We start from the raw sequence: 20,047 nt of genomic DNA, 5'->3' as shown, positions 1-20,047 counted from the left end.
TTTACTTAGAACCATTTGAACAAATATTTATTAAAATTTAGTATTTTTTTTATATTTACAAAAATATAAATATACGTGAACGTTCTATATTTCATTATTTCGATTCTAGGGCCATAAATATTTTTTCCAAAAACACTAGGGAAATCTGTAATGTACGTAACGTATAGTATTTACATATGCATTTTCATATGCGATATTTTTTGAGGATACAGTTCCTGATTGTGAAACTCGTTTGCCTGCTTGAATCGCGCTCTGTTTGAATAATTAATCGTAAACTCGTGGCTTTGATCAAAACACTTCGTGTATGCGACATATGCCATCACATTTCAATTAATCGCGCCTGTTTATTGTAATTATTGATTAATAAACGAATAAGCACCGGAATTCTCGAATTTAACTCGATTAATAATAAATAAATATGCAACCTGGAGGAGGACCAGCGCGAAATATTTCACGCTAACTTGTCTTATTAATGCGATCACTCACACTGTAGTGCATTAATTTAATTAATACATGTTACAGATTGTTTTATATGTAATATCTAAATGAAATGGCATAATATAATTAATTTTGACAATGAAATAATGCATGTAGATTCTGTTAAATATCTTGACAGTTATTGTTGGATATTTCGATATCGATACTTATATATACTGTACAACTTTTCTAATATACAGAGAAAAAGAATTTCTTCGGATTTAATAAATTTTATTGTATCCAAATACAAATTTGGTCCAAACAAACCAATGTTTGAATCAATAAGTGTTTGAATTTGAAATAATGTTATCTTTATCTTAAGTACATTATTTGTTTGAATAGATAATGTCTATCTTCGGTATTCGCGTGATCAAACTGTATGGCACAAACATAATTATATAGCATATAACACTGCTCGTTTAATCCTGTTGTTATAATCGTATAAGCCATTGTTTCTATGTTTTCGGCTAAAAAAATGTAATGATTATTCTAAAAAAGCGATTATTTGCATGGAACAATCTCTATCAATATATTTTGCCATTTTCAAATAAATAATTTGTTTCATTGTTTATATTCATTGTAACCAAATAATATATTATCTAATTGAAAGATATTACTCCAAAATAATAATGTTATTTCTGTCAAGCAATAGAGATGTCTCGAATTTCGTACAAGCATATATTTATTTCAATGAAACAAATTGTAGTCAAATAAATAGGAATACTAAATCCAAAGAAATCTTTTTCTCTGTGTAGAAGTATTATATTTTATTGTTTAATATTACATATAATTTTATCTACAATTCTTAAGTATACTAATTTGCAAATCTCGGATTTACTCCGAAATTAATTTTATCCCGAATTTAATTTTAAAGTGAACGTTGAAGGTTTGCATTTTTCGCCTCTGGGTTAATAATAGATAATAATATATCGTTTATAATATTCATATGTTTTTATATAACTTTACTAATTTCATATACAGCAATTTTTGTATAATATATTAGCCACTAGTGTATTAATTTAAGTGACCGAATTCGCTTTAGAGATTAGATCGATATTAGAATCTTTTTAACGTATGTGCGCGTAGCGCCGCTTTATTTATCAATCGTCATTGACAATTCGGCGCTAAATAAATTAGTATCGCAGCAACGTTCGTCAGAACATGTAATTGATAATAAGCAGGATGTGAGAGAAGGACGTGGACGGAAATTGATTACCGCGAGAGTTGTTTGCTCGAAAGATCCGAGGTGCAAACTCACGTTCGAGGGCTGGACGGACGGCGATTACGATTTCATTCGCCGTGGTATCTTTCTTACAGTTTTACGGTCGTCCGATTACACTTGAGCGGCTAGCGAAGCCGCGGGATGATTCCTCGCTTCCTCTCGCGCGGCAATGTAACGTTCGCTCTTACAATCTCTGTGCGTGCAACAATCTCGTTGCATCCCGGTGTAATGCTCTCCGGCACCACGACATCGACTTAACGAACCGTATCGAGTCGAAATCGTCGTAACGTCAGGTGCGGCGCTCCGTCGAATTGCCCGGCGTGTTTTACACGTAAAACGACTCGACGATGTTTCCGCATCGAGTGTTTATTAGCAAGGATGCATCCGAGCTATGAACGACCCGTTTGCACGGCAAACATTCATTAAATCCTAATAAACGTGACAGAAAATTAACCCTCCGCCGGCAACGCGAGTTTTAATTTTTCTGCACTAAGAAAAAAATTTGATTAAAATAGTTTAGTTCGTCTTTATCTCTTTCGTTGGGAAATGTATAGTGAGTGCAAAAAGTATTCGTACGGAGAAAATATTTTTGAAAAAAAAACTTTATTTTTAAAAAGTAAATATTATCCAGTGAGAAAAGTCATCGAATCAATACAGTGATTTCAATATAAATTTGACGTCGATTCGACATTTAATTGGCAATCATTTCTTGCTAAGTAATTAACAATTTATTTTTTAAATAAAATTTTTTGTACGAATACTTTCCACACTCACTGTATGTATTTAAGTTAACCAGATTTGGATTGATGTATTTAGAGTCTTCAGGTTCGTTCATTTTTAACCAGAATTTTGTTTAGCTTTGAAAGATCATTACTCAAAATTGAATGTTCGGTTAACGGAAAGAAAGATCATGTGTGGCTACTTAGATGAATCATCTCTTCCTTTATTAACTTGCAAAATCTTGTGAAATTTTTCGGAAGTTATTGACATTCTACGTCAAGGTTGTAACGTGTATTCACTCGCGTTCGTGACATATTCACATAAAATGACTGTGTCGTTTGGCGCCAGGTCAGAAATTTAAACAAACAAAGAGAGAGTGGAGTTATTTTTCAAGTTTCAGCAAATATAAATGAAATTAAAAAAAAAAAAAAAGAAACAAACACGATTCTTCGAACGTCTCACCGACGGTGCGCTTTTGTGCACAAGTAAAAATAAAGAAAACCGAACGGCATCTCATAAAATGAACGTATCTCGACCTTGCACCTCTCCTTGAAAAAAATTACATGGCGACGCCGACACGATGTAATTTCGCGGAGGCAGACAACGTTAGATAAAAACGTAATGTGTGTCAAGTAAGTGGGGTATGCTACTTGCGGGTAGATCGAACATGCCAGTTGCTTTTTCATATCGTAGTAATAAAGGAAGCAGACAAGAGACAAGGGTGCTTCATGGATAATGTAATGTTTCCTTCAGTACGAAGAATTAATCGGAATCCCCTCGAGCACGCGATACTTCGTCTCTTTCACGCGATGTTTCTGGCTTTCCGTTTCTACTTCGACTTTCGCCTTATCCATGGAAATCTTTCAACCTTTCGGAGTTAATTTTCCAACTCGGACAAATCGAAGAGAGAAAAGTGGACGTTCGCGACACGTCGTAAACGGTGTGTCGCAAACGCTGTATACTGCGAGAAATTAACGCTTCTTTGTTATAATATGGAGACGCGACGTCTCTCGCAGAGGCGACAATGTTAACTTTCTCATGACAACTGTGTCTTGGTGTTGCAAATCTCCACGCGTGACGACGTCTCTCGCAGATCTTATCCATAACGTATTGCGGCAGAAAGTCGAAGTCGAAATCGCGTTTGGCAATACACGGTTAGATTTTTTTTCTCGCGGCCGCGAAGAATTGGTTAATAAAATAAACTCACCACTTGAAAACCGTTTGTACCGCCGATGATTTAAATAAACTCTTAAATTGAAGAGACGACTCGAGATATCTAATGTATATCAAGACTGTCGGATTCAATGCCTTGAAGAGTACTTCGATCAGCCAGTTTAAGGAGATGGTACATTTATCGTTAAAGTCTAATTTGCCTCATGTTTTAAGTGTTTAAATTGCTGTTTAGAGTTTGTCTACGAGTGACTTGGACACAGAGATGAGTGCGTTACGATTCGCGAATTTAAACTTTGTAACATTATCAGTTCTTTGTGCAAAGGTAATGCAAGTGTGCACATAACGGTAAATACCAGCCTACTAGAGAACTTGGTAATGTTCTTTGCGAAAATTTAATGGAAACAGAAACAGAGAGAGAAAGAAAGAGAGAGAAATGAAAAAGGGAGAAATATGATTTATGTAATATGCGTACTCGAAAAATTGTTAAACTGTTTTATTCAGACATGTTCGTAGAAAATTAAATAGTTTCTTCAAAGAAGAATATGAAGAACATAAAAGTAAATTAATTGAGCAATAAAACAGGATATATTTAATAGACGATCATTATGAGTGCAATTTTTCTATAATTTCTATAATCTTCTATAATTTCTCCTTTATTTTATTTTAAATCGCGAAATTACATAAGTAATTTTCGACAGCGCGAATTATGTGAGTGCTTAAGAAACGTTTATTTGCGTGTGCTTATATAATAAAATCACAAGGACTTATGTGCGTATTCAAAGTCGTTATTTTAACAGATACGTTTTCAATGCTATAGACGTTAATCATATTTATAGTTCATTTTTTCTTGAGATTATTAAGTAGACTCTCGCAGATTAACTAGAAGATTATGAGATCGAGCAAAACTCCTAATAACGTATTATTTCATTTTTTCTCAGATCATAATTAAAAATTAATTAATTATATCGATTTATAGATCCGTATTCAGAACGCACTTTTATCGATAAAAATGCGCTTTTATCTCTGAAATTCTATAATATGCGTAACATAAAGTATGTTAACTTTATTGTTTACTTTATGTAACACAAGGTAAAGTACAGTATGTATGCGCACTAACATCGTTGTAAGCACGTTCTGAATACGAGCCATATTATCTAACATAGCAACTATGTTGATGTTTATAAAAGTTAATATTCATATATTTATAAAAGTGTTTAATCATATGCAGTGTATGTACGATAAAAATAATATGATAGATGTTCTGCTAGTTGTTAAATATTTCTTTTATTGCGTGTCAATGCATATGTAAAAACAATACGTTTATATATAATATCGTTGCAATAACAATGGATGCAACTCAAAACTTTTCATTTTTAAAAACTTTGTTTTTTCAGTTCTGTCGTGTAGTAAATGAATGATATAACTTCAGACAAATTTCAATGCAAAAAGTGCAGAACATTCAATACTTTTTCTCACAATCAATCTTGTTTTGACATTTTTCCTCTCTCTCTCTCTCTCTCTCTCTCTCTCTCTCTCTCTCTCTCTCTCTCTCTCTCTCTCTCTCTTTCTGTTTCATTCTTCTCTCCTCTTCAATATTACATAAAATTTGTTTTTATGTTGGATATATTATTATTATATATATTATTATTATATACGACTAATAATTAGTAAGAAAATAGTAGTTAGGGAATGTCAGATTCATCAGGATATCTATTGTTAGATTCATCCTTTCACTCTTTCATCATTTTGCTCTTACAAGAAGCTCTTATTTTCATATTCTCTCTCATAATTTAATTGCAATTAGGATCATATTGCAGGTCGTAGAAATTATGAGCGTTATCGAAGTGCTAAATAAGACTATTGCAATATCACATATATTGACGTAGTTTAGTTCAGAAAACGTTGATATATTTCTTTGGTAAAACGTATGTCAACATCATAAACTTATATTATCACCAGCTATCCATATATCATACGTACATAATTACAAAAACCGAGCACTTTTTCTAATATTTGATCACCCGCGATAGCAGAGCTCATAAAAAAACTTTTCTACATTTTTGTGATATAATCCGTCGAATAATTTGATCCGGTTTCCCAACAAAGTTCACCGGGGAAATATACGTGCATTTGCATTAATTCTTTATTTCATCGTGGCACTCGATGCAGAAATACACTTCACGCACCCGTCAAACTTCGAATCAGCCAAGGACAGTGCACACGTATTTATTGCGCAAATATTCAATCGTATGGTAAATACGAATATTTATCAACTCTACTTTTGAATAAATAGGCCTGGCTGATACGCCCGGCGAGCATAAATGCGAAACGCCGCGGGTGTTTGTATTCTGCGATCGCGGTGCGATTCTTTTCTGAGACTTTATAAAATTACAGCTGTGCGATTAATCTTGAAATTCACGCATGAGATTCATAAAATAACGGAGGCATTTGAAGCGTACGATTGTAAGATTTATAAACATATGTATTTAGATGCGTGTATTCTTCACTTAAAAATCTCACTCTTAAAGACTGAAAATTCTACCTCTCTTTATCATGAATTTTCACTCTTTAGAATGAGATTTCACTTCAAAGAATTTAGAAAGTACAGACTGATTCACAGGGAGAAATGGAAATATTTTGTGAGATGATTTGGATTATTAAAAGAAAAAAAAAAGTGGTTCCTATGAATATACGTTTTATTCTTGGTAATTACAAAGCTAGAACTGTTGGAGTTTAACAGTTATGACTATTCTATTCTGTCCTTCTTCCCTTCACTTATGTTTGCGCAGCTGCTTCAACGATTCAATTGATAACTGTTCACTATTATAAATGACACTTTGTGGTGTTTTGTAAAGTGCTTTTAATAATGCCAGACATCTTACACGTGCTACATATATCCTCATGACAGAAACTTGCAATATGGCTGCAACGTTTGCAATGTTATACAATATTGCTGGAATGTTGCTGGAATAATCCGTGCTATGTCAATTCTCTTATGCCGAATATTTTAGTTAGTGATAAATTTCGATACAAGAATCTCGGAAAATTAGTCTCAGAATTTTTTTCTCTCGTTTAAAGTAACATTTTCGAGATTATCATATGTCATTTGTTTTTTCTCGTCTCGTCTTGAAAAATCCAAAAAAAATAAATACCAGTTACAATTAAAGTGCTGCCTCATATTATATAAATGAAAAGAGATAATCGATAATCTCGAACGTTTCGAGATAAAATTCAAGAATCTTGAAAAGAATATCTGCCTATCGAGACGAAAAAATTTTATTAATTATCGAAAATAAAGTCCTAGACATAATGCGAGGCAGTGATAAGAATAGTATAGAAATAAATGATACATAGGTAATTGTCGCCTCTCGTCGCAGAATGAAAGAAATGACAAGACCAATCAATCTGATTGCATAGACTGTAGTATTCATCCTGCTTTTTTTTTTTCTTAATTATAGCGTATATAAACAAAATAAAAAATCTGAACGCTGATTGGTAGGCTATAAGACGATAGATACAGATTTCCAATGCGTCGAAAATCTATCGCTGTTGCCTTATTCTGTGTTTCTATATGCATTTCCGAATGTTGTATTCCTCTGTTTCTATCGCTATCGCTGCCTCGTTTTATGCTTAAAGCTCCAAACAATGCGAAGTAACAACGATAGCGATAAGAATATACACAGAATTCCAATTCGTCAAACGGAAATTTCGTTATTCCGTATTTCAATCTCCATTGACATATGTATTTCCGTAGATTGTATTTGTCTGTTACATACGTAGGATGTTTAAGAAATTTCAAAACAACAAAATATTTTGAAAATGAAACATTTTAAAGAAAAATGTTGAATAATAATATTAAAAACATACAAAAAGATTAGATAAATTAATATAAAAATATGTTAGATGTCAGATGGATATATTAGTACTCGACCTTCGACTAACAATGTCTTTAAGATCAGGCGAAGGTCACTTTTAATTTTTTAAATAGAAACCTTATTTTTTATTACACATTTTCGTAGCGATTGTTGAGGCATTTTTGACCGATTATAAATTATTTTTTACATAGAAAACTTTTCTAGTTTAAAAATTTAAGTATCACCAGCTAATTCAAACTATACAGATTGTACAGTCAAATTTACATCTCTTTTTATTGTACGTTTTTTTTTGTAAAAATAGCTTTGACATTCAATATGAATGCATATCAGATAATTGCATGTAATTTAATCTATAATGAAATGCATTTGAATCAAAATTTGTATAATTAAACGGATAATAAGTTTGTTTTTTGCTGCGTTAGAACTTTTCTTTTCGCTCTTGCCAAATATCAAACATAAATCTATCACTTTAAGTGTATATTAATTCAGCTATAAAAAAACAGACCTATAATTAAACGGATACTAAGATTTTGTAAGCAGCGTTTCTAATTGATCAAGGCTTAATTCGTTCTCTGCGTATGTATTTCAGCCTTGCTAGGCAACGTCACTGAAATTATTCATAATTAGATTCCTAATACGTATATGTTTGCCTTGATAAATTTTATAGATTTTATCAAAGACTAAGCGCGAGCGATCAATAAGTATTTTTCCGTACGAGTCGATAAACCACTAACAGGAATGCCTTCTAAATAATTAAATGTTTGTTTGAGGCAAAACCTTTGAGTTAGTCCTGTCGAGCGAAACTCATCACTTTCTAGACTGGCGTTTAAGTACGAGCAAATAAAAATTAAAAGTAAAGTGCCTAAAAATATCCTGAATTATATTTTAAGAGATAATATTTCTTTCTCTCCGCGAGAACCAATAAATCCATAAAATGAATTTGCCAAATTCTCGTAATGGTGAAATTGCAAAGAATTTTTACGTTCTCATTATTTTGCAAATTCATTTTACGGATCTAGGTTTTATTAGTTCTCGCAGAGAAAGAGATATTCGCGAAAATTAATAGTAATTGATGATGTATAATATAAGATCGCATTGATTCGTACACGAAAAATACACGAAAAAAACAGTTTCGCTGAAATATCTACAAATTTAGGTAAATACAAATCTGAAAAATTCTATTTTTTTTTTTTGTTAAATTATCAAAATAATTCCCAAGCTAGAGTATCAAAATTTTTTGTAGTATTGTTCATTATACTTGAATTGATTTCCAACATAATTATTTCGATCTTTTTAAAATCTTTAGAATGGAATTTAATTCTAAAGGATAATAATAATTGAGCCAGTGTCGAAGAAAGAGAGATAATTGAGCCACTGTTTAAAAAGAGCGACTTAATTATCAATTTTTAAAAGTAAGAATTTGCTTTTTAGAATTAAATTCTATTTTATAGATTTTAAAGACAGATGGTTCAAAATTATTTTCCGATCTATGTCTAATTCGATTTTTAGATATTTCAGCAACATCGTTTTTTTCGTGTTTTCGTCATTTGATTCGTGTATTTCGCTTTATTTTTATTGTCGTTTTAATCGGGTCGAGACACCGGTTTACTGTTTCGGTAACTGTTTCGCAGGATATTTTCATCGAAGTGGTCAGCCTCGATCGATCGGACTGACCCACGCAAAATCGGGCACACAGTCGAGCTGAGTCTAAGCGAGTGAGCGAGCGAGCGAGCGGAAGAGAAAGAGGAAAGGAGACCAGAGTGGTTATCGTGTCAAGAATATATGGCGGCTCGCGTGCGCCTAATCGCAAGCGGCATCGGTTAAGGGGTTTCAGGATTCGCGGTCATTAGCGGTTACCGTATCGATCTCTCTGAACCCGTTCACCCTTTGTCACTTCCTCCGTTTTTAACGACCTTCCGACCTCGCGTTTCGTGCGTCCCGAAATGTCAGTGACGTCAATTAAAAAAAAAAAATGACTGCTTGTTTCTTGGTACTTTGTGGCATTGCGTCGACGATGCCGAGCCGATAACACACTTCCGTGCCGACAATCTTTACGGAGCTTTCCTGGAATACTGCAAACAATGCTCGTAAAGATTGGTCAAGAGTTAACTGTCCGTAAAGACAACGTTCGTGTTAAAACATTAATTTTTTGTAGCTAAATAGAATTGTAGATCTTAAATGTTGAACTAATATTCCATTCAGTGGAATTCTTTTGTATCTAATTCGCATAAATAATTTAATAATTCGAAGATGCATAAACTGTTCAACATGAAATATGCACAATTCGTATTGAATCTTTAAGATACAATTTCGTATATATATATATATATATATATATATATAGTAATAGTACAGCTCGCGATATAATTAATCGATAAGAACATTTTTCTAGTATTTGTGTTATCTTAACTGTTACACAGCGAGCGATTTGTTTTTTTATTGTCAAGGCTTGCTATAATTGGCACATAATTGACATGTATTCGCGATAATCGTGCAGTTAGCGACACGTGATTTCTCTCATTTTTCGAACATCGATGGGCGATCAATGATGCAAAATTCCAAAATTTATTCATAGTTTGCAACACAATTGCCGTCAATCCGTGTATCATAAAATAATTTATAAGATGGTGATCTAATTATTTGCTCGTATATGACTATCTTTTATTTTTTTTGCTTTACAAGAAGTTCGATATCAAATAACATCGTCATTAAGACAGAATCTACACTTGCGATAAGAAATATAAGCTTCATATTTGTGAATATAATTTCATGATAAAATAATTGTGGTTAAGAGCTTTATTTTTATAGTTATTACTGTTATAATATTAGTAAACAATATTATTGCAGTAATAACTATAGAAATGGAGCTCTTAATCATAATTATTTTATCATGCGATTACAGTAGTAAATATTACTTTTTTTTAGTATACCTGCAAAGATTAAGAAAGATTATTCTTAATAATACAGCTATTATTAAGATGATTAAAATGTCGGATTTTGTTATTTACGAAAAGAGACTGTTTATGGTTAAATATAAGTCAGATATTATATATACATTGTGCATGTCCTCATTTCTTCTGAGTTAAAATTGATGTAGGTATATTAACTAGTGATCGTTTATTATTTTATTAATAAGTTCATTTTAAAGTGAGTAGAACATGGAAAATTTAAATGTTTGGATAGTCATGTTGTATTAATTTAAACTTGAGCATAATTCTGCTGCCCGAGCTATATGTGCATTGAAGTTTGAAGAGAATAGCGTTAATAAGCGCACGGATCATCAACAATGGTTCAGTAAATTCCAGAGAAGCGGTCCATAGAATTTGAGGTTATTCTAAGAGCCATTTGTTCAATCTTTTCAAAGTAAAAACCAAGGCTTACCAAGAAACAAGAAATAGTTTAAAATTAAACACGTACATATTAATTTAAAATATCTTGATTATAAATACTATATATATATATATATATATAAAATTAAAAAGTCTTTGCTCTTCAAATCTTGACGTTTTGCATCAATCCGATATTTCCATGAGAGGTTTTATATATAGATTACAATTCTACAAAAATTATAATTTAAATAAAAATAATAGAATTATATTAAATAGAGATTACACGTAACATTTCGCAACATTTCATTTAGATATGATTCTATGAACATTTCTTTTTGTATAATATTGCAAAGGAATAGAGAAACGCAACTTACACAGAAAATATGGTTTTACTGAATTATCTAAAAATTTAGATACAAATCTAAAAATAATTATTTTGATGGATTATCAAAATAATGATTTAGGACACTCAAACTGATTGTTAGAATATCAAAACTTTTTACAACATTATTCAATATGATTGAGATTTTTCTATGTAATTATTTTGATAAACCAACAACATTATTTTTGAGATCTATATCCAGCCAAATTTTTATACTTTAGTAAAATCGTTTTTTCTCGAGTATACGTATATAAGTTTGATAATCATCGGAAAGATTTGATAATCAGTCAACAATTATCAGTTTATATTTAATAATAAGTGTGAACATATTGTATCGTATATTTCAAGATTACCTTTACGTGGAATGTTACGTATTGTTTACGTTAAGTTTGCACAAATCTTTTTCATGTTAGACGACGTGCAAACAATGTAAATGTATAAATTATTAAAAATTAGCTAATACAGTACAGAAAAAAGTTATTGAATTTTATGATTGTTAATATATCTGACTTTAATATTGATAAATAAAAATATAAGCAAGATAGAAGCTTTAGTGCAACGAGAAAGAACATAGATTTCAATGATCCATAGATGTTTACATAAATGATACGTAAAACATATAGTTTACGTAGTTTACATTGAATACACACGTAGAGGAAAATTATTTACATTTTACACATAAACACACGACTCTTGAAGAGGAGGAGTGGCTCGATGATGCACCGACGAAACTTGGCGGAAACTCCTCGAGCGGAGGAATCTTCGCTTTAACGCCTAACGATCATGATATGCTCCGTCTCTCTATTTTGCCTCTCCATCTTATGATAACGGTAACCAATCTGATGGTCCATCTGTTATCGGTATTAGCGCGCGATCTACCGGGTGTGTCCGCCGTCGTGCGTGATTTAAATCCTCGTTGGGATAATCACGTTAAGTATACGATAGAGTCCGCGGCTCGTAATTCACTGTTGATTTCCTTCGTGTATCATCGGCAATCGCCTTATTGGATTTACGAGGACCCCTACCATTCATGCGATTGCTTGTTACAGTGATTAGGCCGGGAATACAAAGATTTCTCTCTTGCTAATTTTAGCTCGATCTTCTGCGTAGAAGCTCAGATTCTCACCTAAGTGTCTATGGTATCGTTTTATATCTTTGTTTAACATTCGGTGAACAACAAGGATAAAATAATATTTTCGTGATACTTAGATGGGAATCCTGAACATAGCCGAGGATGTTACGTATGTACGGGTGCTCCGCTGAGTATATCCGTCTGGGTATCTCTGTAAAAGATCAGCTGGATAAGTTTATAGTAAGACGCGATAAGACTCTTTCCGTATTAAGACAGTAACACGCGATAAAATGTACTCGACCTAGTTTCACTACGGACTAACATGATCTCAGAAATCTTCAGCATCAGCTCGTAGATTATGATCGAAAATGAAGACGTGTTACGATATCTCGCGATCTCTGTAATCTGCTAATTTTACAAAGTTTAAATGAAATTTACTGCGTCAATTAAAGATTTGGTTGCGCTTTTGCACATTTTCGTTGTTTAAATATGAAATTACGTTGCTGTTTTAAAATAAATTAAGACAATTTATCAGAGATAGATATATTGATACAGAAGTACTTTTAATTAATTGATTACTTTTAATAATCATACGCTTTTGTGGTATCAGTTCCAGGATATGCGAGAGACAGAGAGATGCCAACAGGCATAACGACAGGAGCGAGGACGATGATGAGGACGAGAATCCTCTGGGAAAATGGCCTCACGCCCTCAGTTCGACCTTCGCGTGTCTCGGCTGCACTCTGGGACTCTTTAACATCAGCAGATTCGCTATTCTTAGTATACAATTTGGAGGTGAGCGTCATAACACGTGCGTCAGCCACAAAGATGCCGCAAACGCATCAGGGCCACCGCAACATTGCCTTATGCCATCTCATGTTAGAATCTTTATTTTAACATATAGCCATCCATAAGACAACGTAAGAAATGGAAAGTTCCTATATTCTTTAAAACTTTTAGAGTGAATTGTCACTCTGAATAACATCTTAGTCTTAAAGATTCAAATTGAGTCACTCTTTTTCAAGACTGGCTCAATTTTCATTCTTTTAAGTGAGATTTCACTCCAAAGAATTTAGAGAGTATGTTATGTTTTTTTTTTTGTTACTTACTATGGATGGCTGCATCTTGAAGTAATGCAAGGCTCTGACATAAGATATTAGGTGCGCAACTAAGTTCTCGCTGTTATTTTGATGGAAATGCCATCAAAATAACAGCGAGAACTTAGTTGCGCACTTAATAGTATAAGACAACGTTCGTGCAATCTCGAAGGATTTTGTTAAAAAATTCCACTGGATTCCCTCTCTCACGACGTAAGATGATCGTAGATGAGATGAGAAGACTTTTGACACGCATTTTTTTCACGGAACGTTTCAGCGAGAAACTGAGACCGAGGTTTCGTTTCGATGTAGTCAGATTTCGATGTTCTTAGCACGCAGAAAATGCTATCCGTATTTACTCATGACTGGCGAAATTTATACACAGTTCATACATTGGCAATTGAATTTATTACTGGGTCATATACGGCTCTCAGCGAAATTGTAGAGTCCTCATGACGTATGCGGCGCCAACGCGAAATAAGACCTTTCGAAGCGAGCAAGAACCGATAAAATTGCCGCGCCGTGCTGTTAATATTAATTCATATCGCAGCATGCCTTTCGTAATGTCAATAATTAGTTCCACGATTATTTGCGAGAATAATGACCGATTTATTGAAGAAACGGTCGAATACCCACGTCCACGTATAGCAACGTTTCTCAATCATAAGACGTTTTCCTTCGTCTCTCGCATGAAAGATTCTTCTTTATCTTTCCATTTGTCGACGCTATTTTACTTGTACTGGATCTATTATTAAAGCCACAAATATATATATATACTACTTATTAATTTAATTTATTTTATTAATTTATTTTTTATATGTCTACTTCTCTTTTTACAGCAAACTTCATGATACAGTTCCTGATCTTGTCCCTCATATTAGGCATCCCGCTGTTAACACTACAAGTATGTCTTGGACAAAGATTGGCAGCCGGTTCCGTGGACATGTGGAGTATATCTCCGATTTGTCAAGGTGTCGGGATAGCTCTGCTCGTCGCGCAGGCATTTATCGGTGTCTACAGTATAGTCGGTGTATCGTGGATGTTTGTGTTCTTCAGGTAAATTCTTGATGTGAAAATACATCTGAAATATATCTCTTTACCTTCCATTTGTAATCTGGTAATTTGTAGTCTTTTATATATTCAAGCAAAATGACATGAAGAATAATTCTAAATTTTTCTATTAGGTGTTGGAATTAATTCGTAGCGTTTTTAATGAAAGAATGTTATTTATTTCACATGAGCATTAAAAAATACATTAATGAAAGTACTTCCCATCACTTGTAAAACGCTACGAATTAATTCCAACACCTAATACATATTTTGAAAGTCTACTCTTTAAATTTTTTGGAGTGGAATCTTACTCTAAAATATGAAAATTGAGTCAGTCTTGAAAAAAGAGTAACTCAATTTTCAGCCTTTAAAAGATTAGATTTTATTCTTCAGAGTCACTTTAAAAGTTTTAGAGAGTAGAAAAGTCAAAATTTGGGACTGGACAAGAAAAATTCAGATTGCAAATGGAGAGAATAAAAATATGATTTCACAAGAAGGATTAAATTAATGCCAAACTAAGTGAGGTTCGTTCAAAATTCAAGATTCAAGATTCGTAATTTGTTATTTGTATGAGATTTATAAACAGTTTGAATGGCCATATTCAGCAAGTTCGCATTCGTTCGGAAAAATTATCTACGCTATCTTTACTTTATCTACTCTATTTATTCGTGTTTATATATATTAATTTTAATGCGTAATTCTATATGTTTATGTTAATAAAATAGTGAAAATATTTTGATTAAGTTAATTGAAGTTTGATCGATGTCATTTTAAGTTTTGATGAAATTTAACGAACATAATTGTATTTAAATTTGCATATTCCAAGTTTAGTAGGTCAAAAAGAAATAATGAAACTCACAAGCCCTAGAGACACGTCCTAGAAACAATGTGAAATTAATATACATTTATGCTCTCAACGCGATGATCTCAATAACTCTTTCGAGTCTCTAGGCTCCTCTATCGGTGGATGCAATATCAAAATGTCATGCCGTGTTGATCAAGTAGGACAAAATGCGTGGTACATTGATTGCAGAGATTCATTCATAACGAAGCAGGACAAGTATCGATGGGCGGAGCCGTTTCTTCTCTATCGAGACGACCGTTTCACACACAACATCACCGCTTCGTACAAATTATACGAGACTGTTCCGGATTACTTCAGCGGTGCTGTATTGCAAAGACATCATTTGACTGACACTAATCCTGGTGTCGTCACGTTGAAGTTCCAAGTGGCCTTCAATTTAGCCGTTGTGTGGATGATTGTATTTGTTTCACTGAGTAAAGGTGAATTTTCTTTTCAAAAAAAAGGGACATGAAAATTTTTTTATACTAGTTTCTTTCGCTAGCTTTTTGTGACATTCTTTTTTAACGTATTGATTTTTATAAAATAAAAAAAAAGGAATATTGAAAGATCTAATTAAATAATTGTTGGAAAACGTTAATCTTTGTATGATGCGTAGAGAGGAAAATTTTTATTGCTATTATATTTCACATGACCTTAAATCATCACCTTGGTTCAATGCATCGCAAAAGATTTAATTTTGATCATTTCTATTTTAATTTAGGACTGAGATCTTACGGAAAAGTTGTATACGTTTTCACACTAGCGCCCGTGTTTGGCACGTTAGTCCTTTGCGCGAAACTGATCGGACTTATTCCGCCGGGATCGTTTCAATTTTTCCCTGCCACTGTTTGGAGCGAATTCTTTATTAATGGGAAGTCATGGGTGGCTGCCTCGAACGAGGTCTTCCTCACATGGGGTTTACTCGGTGCGGCTGCTATGCAGGTATCGTCGCTTACAATCTTATGATGATTATTTAACGAGTACAACTTACTTTCTCCTATGATTATTCTTTGATTGACCGTAACATTTAAACGATGCAATCGGTAGTTGCTCATTGAAATACATTGGATTACTACCAATTTCAGATAGCGGCTCATAACAAGCACAAGCATCTCCTACAGCGCGATATAAGTCTCGTGGTAATCATGACGTTTGTGGTCCTCTTTCTCGTGGCTTTCCTCGCGAATACCTGCGTACAAATCCTCAGGCTTCACGGCTACATCTACACTACTAGTTCTTTCGGTAAACAGCCATTTTATATTATCTCGAGCAATCGGAAACATTACACGGGATGTATTCGCACAAGTTTATAATTCTCGGATGATTTCACAGAGAGAATATCAGGGTATTCGTTTATAAGGGTTGCCAATGATCCAGCACCACCAGGATATAGTATCACGCCAGAGAGATTCATGTCTCACGCATCGTTTCTTCTTGGACAACGCGTAATACGACCTGGCGTGGATACAAGTACCGAGTCCGGATACCAGGTGTTACGGTTAGCCACTGAATTGGTGCCTTCGACACTGGCATTGTTAGGCACTGAACAGGTGTCGCCGTTCTGGGCAGTCCTGTTTTATTTCATTCTCATTTCATTTGGAATCGCACAACAGGTACATAAGCTTTTCCTCATATATACTCGATGTAAGAGATACTATAAATATGATTCTATAAATATACAATTAAAAAATATAATCGTCACCTTAGTGGGAAATATATAATCAAGAAGATATACTTAAAAAGTTTTGTCAATATTTTAGCTGGCGATCTGGCATTGTGTAATAACTGGTATAATGGCGATCAATACGAAAATGATGAAGCTCTGGGAGACCACGATCACGTTGTTTAGCTGTGCTTGTGGTTACATACTCGGATTACCTATGGCTACGGAGGTATGTTGAAATTTGTTAAATTCAATTGGAGATGATAACAAATGTTTGATAAATTTATTATCTTATTTAATAAAACATGATTGTACTCGACACACGCAAATATTTACGTTATTAATTATACGTATATGAGTCACATGAAGATACCGAATTTTCATTTACGCAGTATGTTAACATGTTACGTGCGTGATTCAGCTATGTAACTTGGGTATATCTATAATATTATCTCTGTCTTTGGATAAGGTTCCCAGTTCTTATCAGATAGAGCGTACAATCTTTCATTCCAGAGAATTGTTATCAGCACTTCATTTTAGTTCGCTCCGGCATATTAGTCTTGCAAGTGAGGCATATTAGTATCGCATAGAGCGTTCATATTAAAACGGAAGATGAGTAATAACGTTCATTCGGTAGTGCGTCGCAGCGTGCCTTGTTATTTTTGCAATGAATTTTTGGAAGAGAAATATTTAACGGAGCATATAACACATTGCGCGGCGGTCTTGGAGGAATGTCCGAATAAATGCGGGGTTTACGTTCCTCGCAGGAACCTGGAAGTACACGAGCAAATATGCAACAAGGGAACATCGATGAAAAACAGTCAAATAAAGGATATCCAAGATTCGGTGTGGAAAGAAAAAGTATTCTCGATACTGACGTTGTTACGTTTAGCCATCGATCAGGGAGAAAAAGAGCGAATTCGTTTGCAGGATGATCTCTCTAGAAATTTAAGTCTACTGCATTCTCAACAGGAATCTTTCGCCGCATTGCAATTGAATATCGAGGAAGCGGTCAAAGAATTTCGCAGTAACCACACAGCATTGAATCGGAGGTTGAATACTCTGGAGATGATTACTGACGATATACAACATTGCACTACCTTGAATTTACGACAAATCTCTGAGCAGCTCAAATTACTGGAGGGAGAATTGACTGACGAGCAAGGCAAACACGTGTGCACGCCAAACGATTGGTTCCAGGAATTGAAAGACGTGAAGACGTTCGTCGCTAAGGAGAGCATACGCGCGAGCGATATATGGCAGGAAAATTCGCAACGTATCAACGATTTGAAATTGGAATTGGAAATGAGATGTAAGAATATGAAGGAAATAATATCTAAACATGATACTTTATCAGAAAAGGTGAATAGCTTGTCGGAAGAAATCTGTAAGCATATCGAGAGCGTGGCCAAACGGAAATTGGAGATAAAAGGTTTAAAGTTTCAAATGAAGGAGAATCTGAAATATATCGAAGAGCTAATAGCAGAGAACTGTAGACCGGAACCATCGTTGAGTTCATGTTCCTGCGAAGGTGTGGAGAGTGCCTCAACGAATGGCCATATTATATGGCGAATCGATCGTTACAAAGAAAAGATGAGCGAGGCAAAGGAAAGCGATCGCGCGCTCTATAGTCCGATATTTCACAACAAGGAATATGGTTACACTCTGAGAATGGAATTGTTTTTGAACGGTAGAGGACAGTGGAAGGATCGTCACATTATCGGATGTTTGCGCGTAGAGAATGGAAAGTGGGATCCCTTACTGGATTGGCCCTGCATTCTTAGAGCTGTCGTAAATCTACGAGACCAAGATAATCCTGCAAACGATGTTAGGAAAATCGTGAAGACCGTGGGCCGAGATAAAGATGTTTCGAATCCCGATAAGGAATCTGGACTGTATATGTTTATTCCTCATACTATACTGAGCAGATATTCCGGTTATACTAAAAATAACGTTATATTTTTAGATATACAAGTGAAGAATATAAAGACGAGTGTTTCGACAATATCATTAGTGTAGCTTAATAAACTGTAATAGTTTTAATGATAGTAATGATGAAAATTGATGATAATAAACGGTAATCACGTTAATGAGAATATTATATATATTTATTATATTTACTATTACTAAATAGAAATTATCCAATTACCATCTTACCATTAAAACTAAAAAAAAAATACTTTTATTTTTATATGTATATTTTCATAATAATTCTAATAAATATAATTGCTCTAAGTTATCTTCATTATATATGTCATTGTGTGTGTTTGCAGTTGGGTATTTATGTCGTGTACTATCTCGATTACACCGTCGGCGGGGCATGGTGGATAATATTTTTATATCTAATACAAATCGTCGCTCTGTTCGCGATCCGCGGACGGCCACATTCCGGCGAGGCAGTCGTCGCCGAATTATTTCCACCAAGTGGACGATATCTCAAGTACTGGGCCGCCCCTCTCCTCTCCTTCACGTGGACCGTTGTTCTCCCCCTTACTTTAATGGTAAGTCAGTTCTTGTTAGACACGACGAAGCTATTGGGACGCAGTCAAGCACGATGTGTGTCATCGTTATTGTATTCCGTAGGCTCTGAGTATTATAGTATTCAAGAGCGGTGACTTCTGGGAACTGTATTCTTATCGTCGCACGAGCAAAGATTACTGGGTTGTATGGGCAAGGCAACTTGGAACAGCGATTCAACTGACACCGATACTCATAATACCGGTAGTGTCCGCCATACAGGCGTGTCGATACTTGAATAACGGACCACCCGATATATTCGATGTAAGTATTCTTGCTTGCAAAGTATGATACGGTTATTACCAGACACTCCCTCCTGTGTACAATGTCTGTATGCTATTAGCAGTATTAGTATACGCTAATTAATAACTAACATATCTACCACTATCTCTTTCTGTTCTTGCTGACAATAGAGTGAACAGGTGGCAGTAACAATAAATCATTGTGAACAATGTAACGGCGTAAGTTCTCACTAATTTCTTTCTGTGTTAATGTTGTACGTGTCGCAGCGGTGTTACTTTATTATGTATTAATAATATCCCGTTAAATAAAAAGTAACAGTATAGTATAACATTACATCAACATTATAATTTCCCACTCAACAATATAAATTTAATAGAACATAT

The 20,047-nt window shown here is 34.1% G+C and overlaps 1 protein-coding gene across 3 annotated transcripts in view; it reads left to right on the top strand.

Moving 5' to 3' along the window:
* Nucleotides 1–20,047, top strand: part of bdg (sodium-dependent transporter bedraggled) — a 76,729-nt gene that overhangs the window by 53,751 nt on the left and 2,931 nt on the right. For 2 of the 3 annotated variants that reach the window (XM_011059592.2, XM_087416662.1), the window contains 10 exons: nt 12,861–13,045; nt 14,187–14,403; nt 15,431–15,681; nt 15,963–16,183; nt 16,327–16,483; nt 16,574–16,854; nt 17,002–17,133; nt 19,178–19,405; nt 19,488–19,685; nt 19,835–19,882. In XM_011059592.2, the coding sequence (XP_011057894.2) occupies nt 12,861–13,045; nt 14,187–14,403; nt 15,431–15,681; nt 15,963–16,183; nt 16,327–16,483; nt 16,574–16,854; nt 17,002–17,133; nt 19,178–19,405; nt 19,488–19,685; nt 19,835–19,882 (1,918 nt within the window). The remainder of the gene's footprint in view (nt 1–12,860; nt 13,046–14,186; nt 14,404–15,430; nt 15,682–15,962; nt 16,184–16,326; nt 16,484–16,573; nt 16,855–17,001; nt 17,134–19,177; nt 19,406–19,487; nt 19,686–19,834; nt 19,883–20,047) is intronic. The other variant, XM_087416663.1, reaches the window with a different exon arrangement.

The sequence above is a fragment of the Acromyrmex echinatior genome, chromosome 2, assembly GCF_024713525.1.
Source record: "Acromyrmex echinatior isolate Ae372 chromosome 2, ASM2471352v2, whole genome shotgun sequence".
In the NCBI taxonomy this organism is placed as follows: domain Eukaryota; kingdom Metazoa; phylum Arthropoda; class Insecta; order Hymenoptera; family Formicidae; genus Acromyrmex; species Acromyrmex echinatior.
This window is presented reverse-complemented; position numbering and strand designations above follow the sequence as displayed.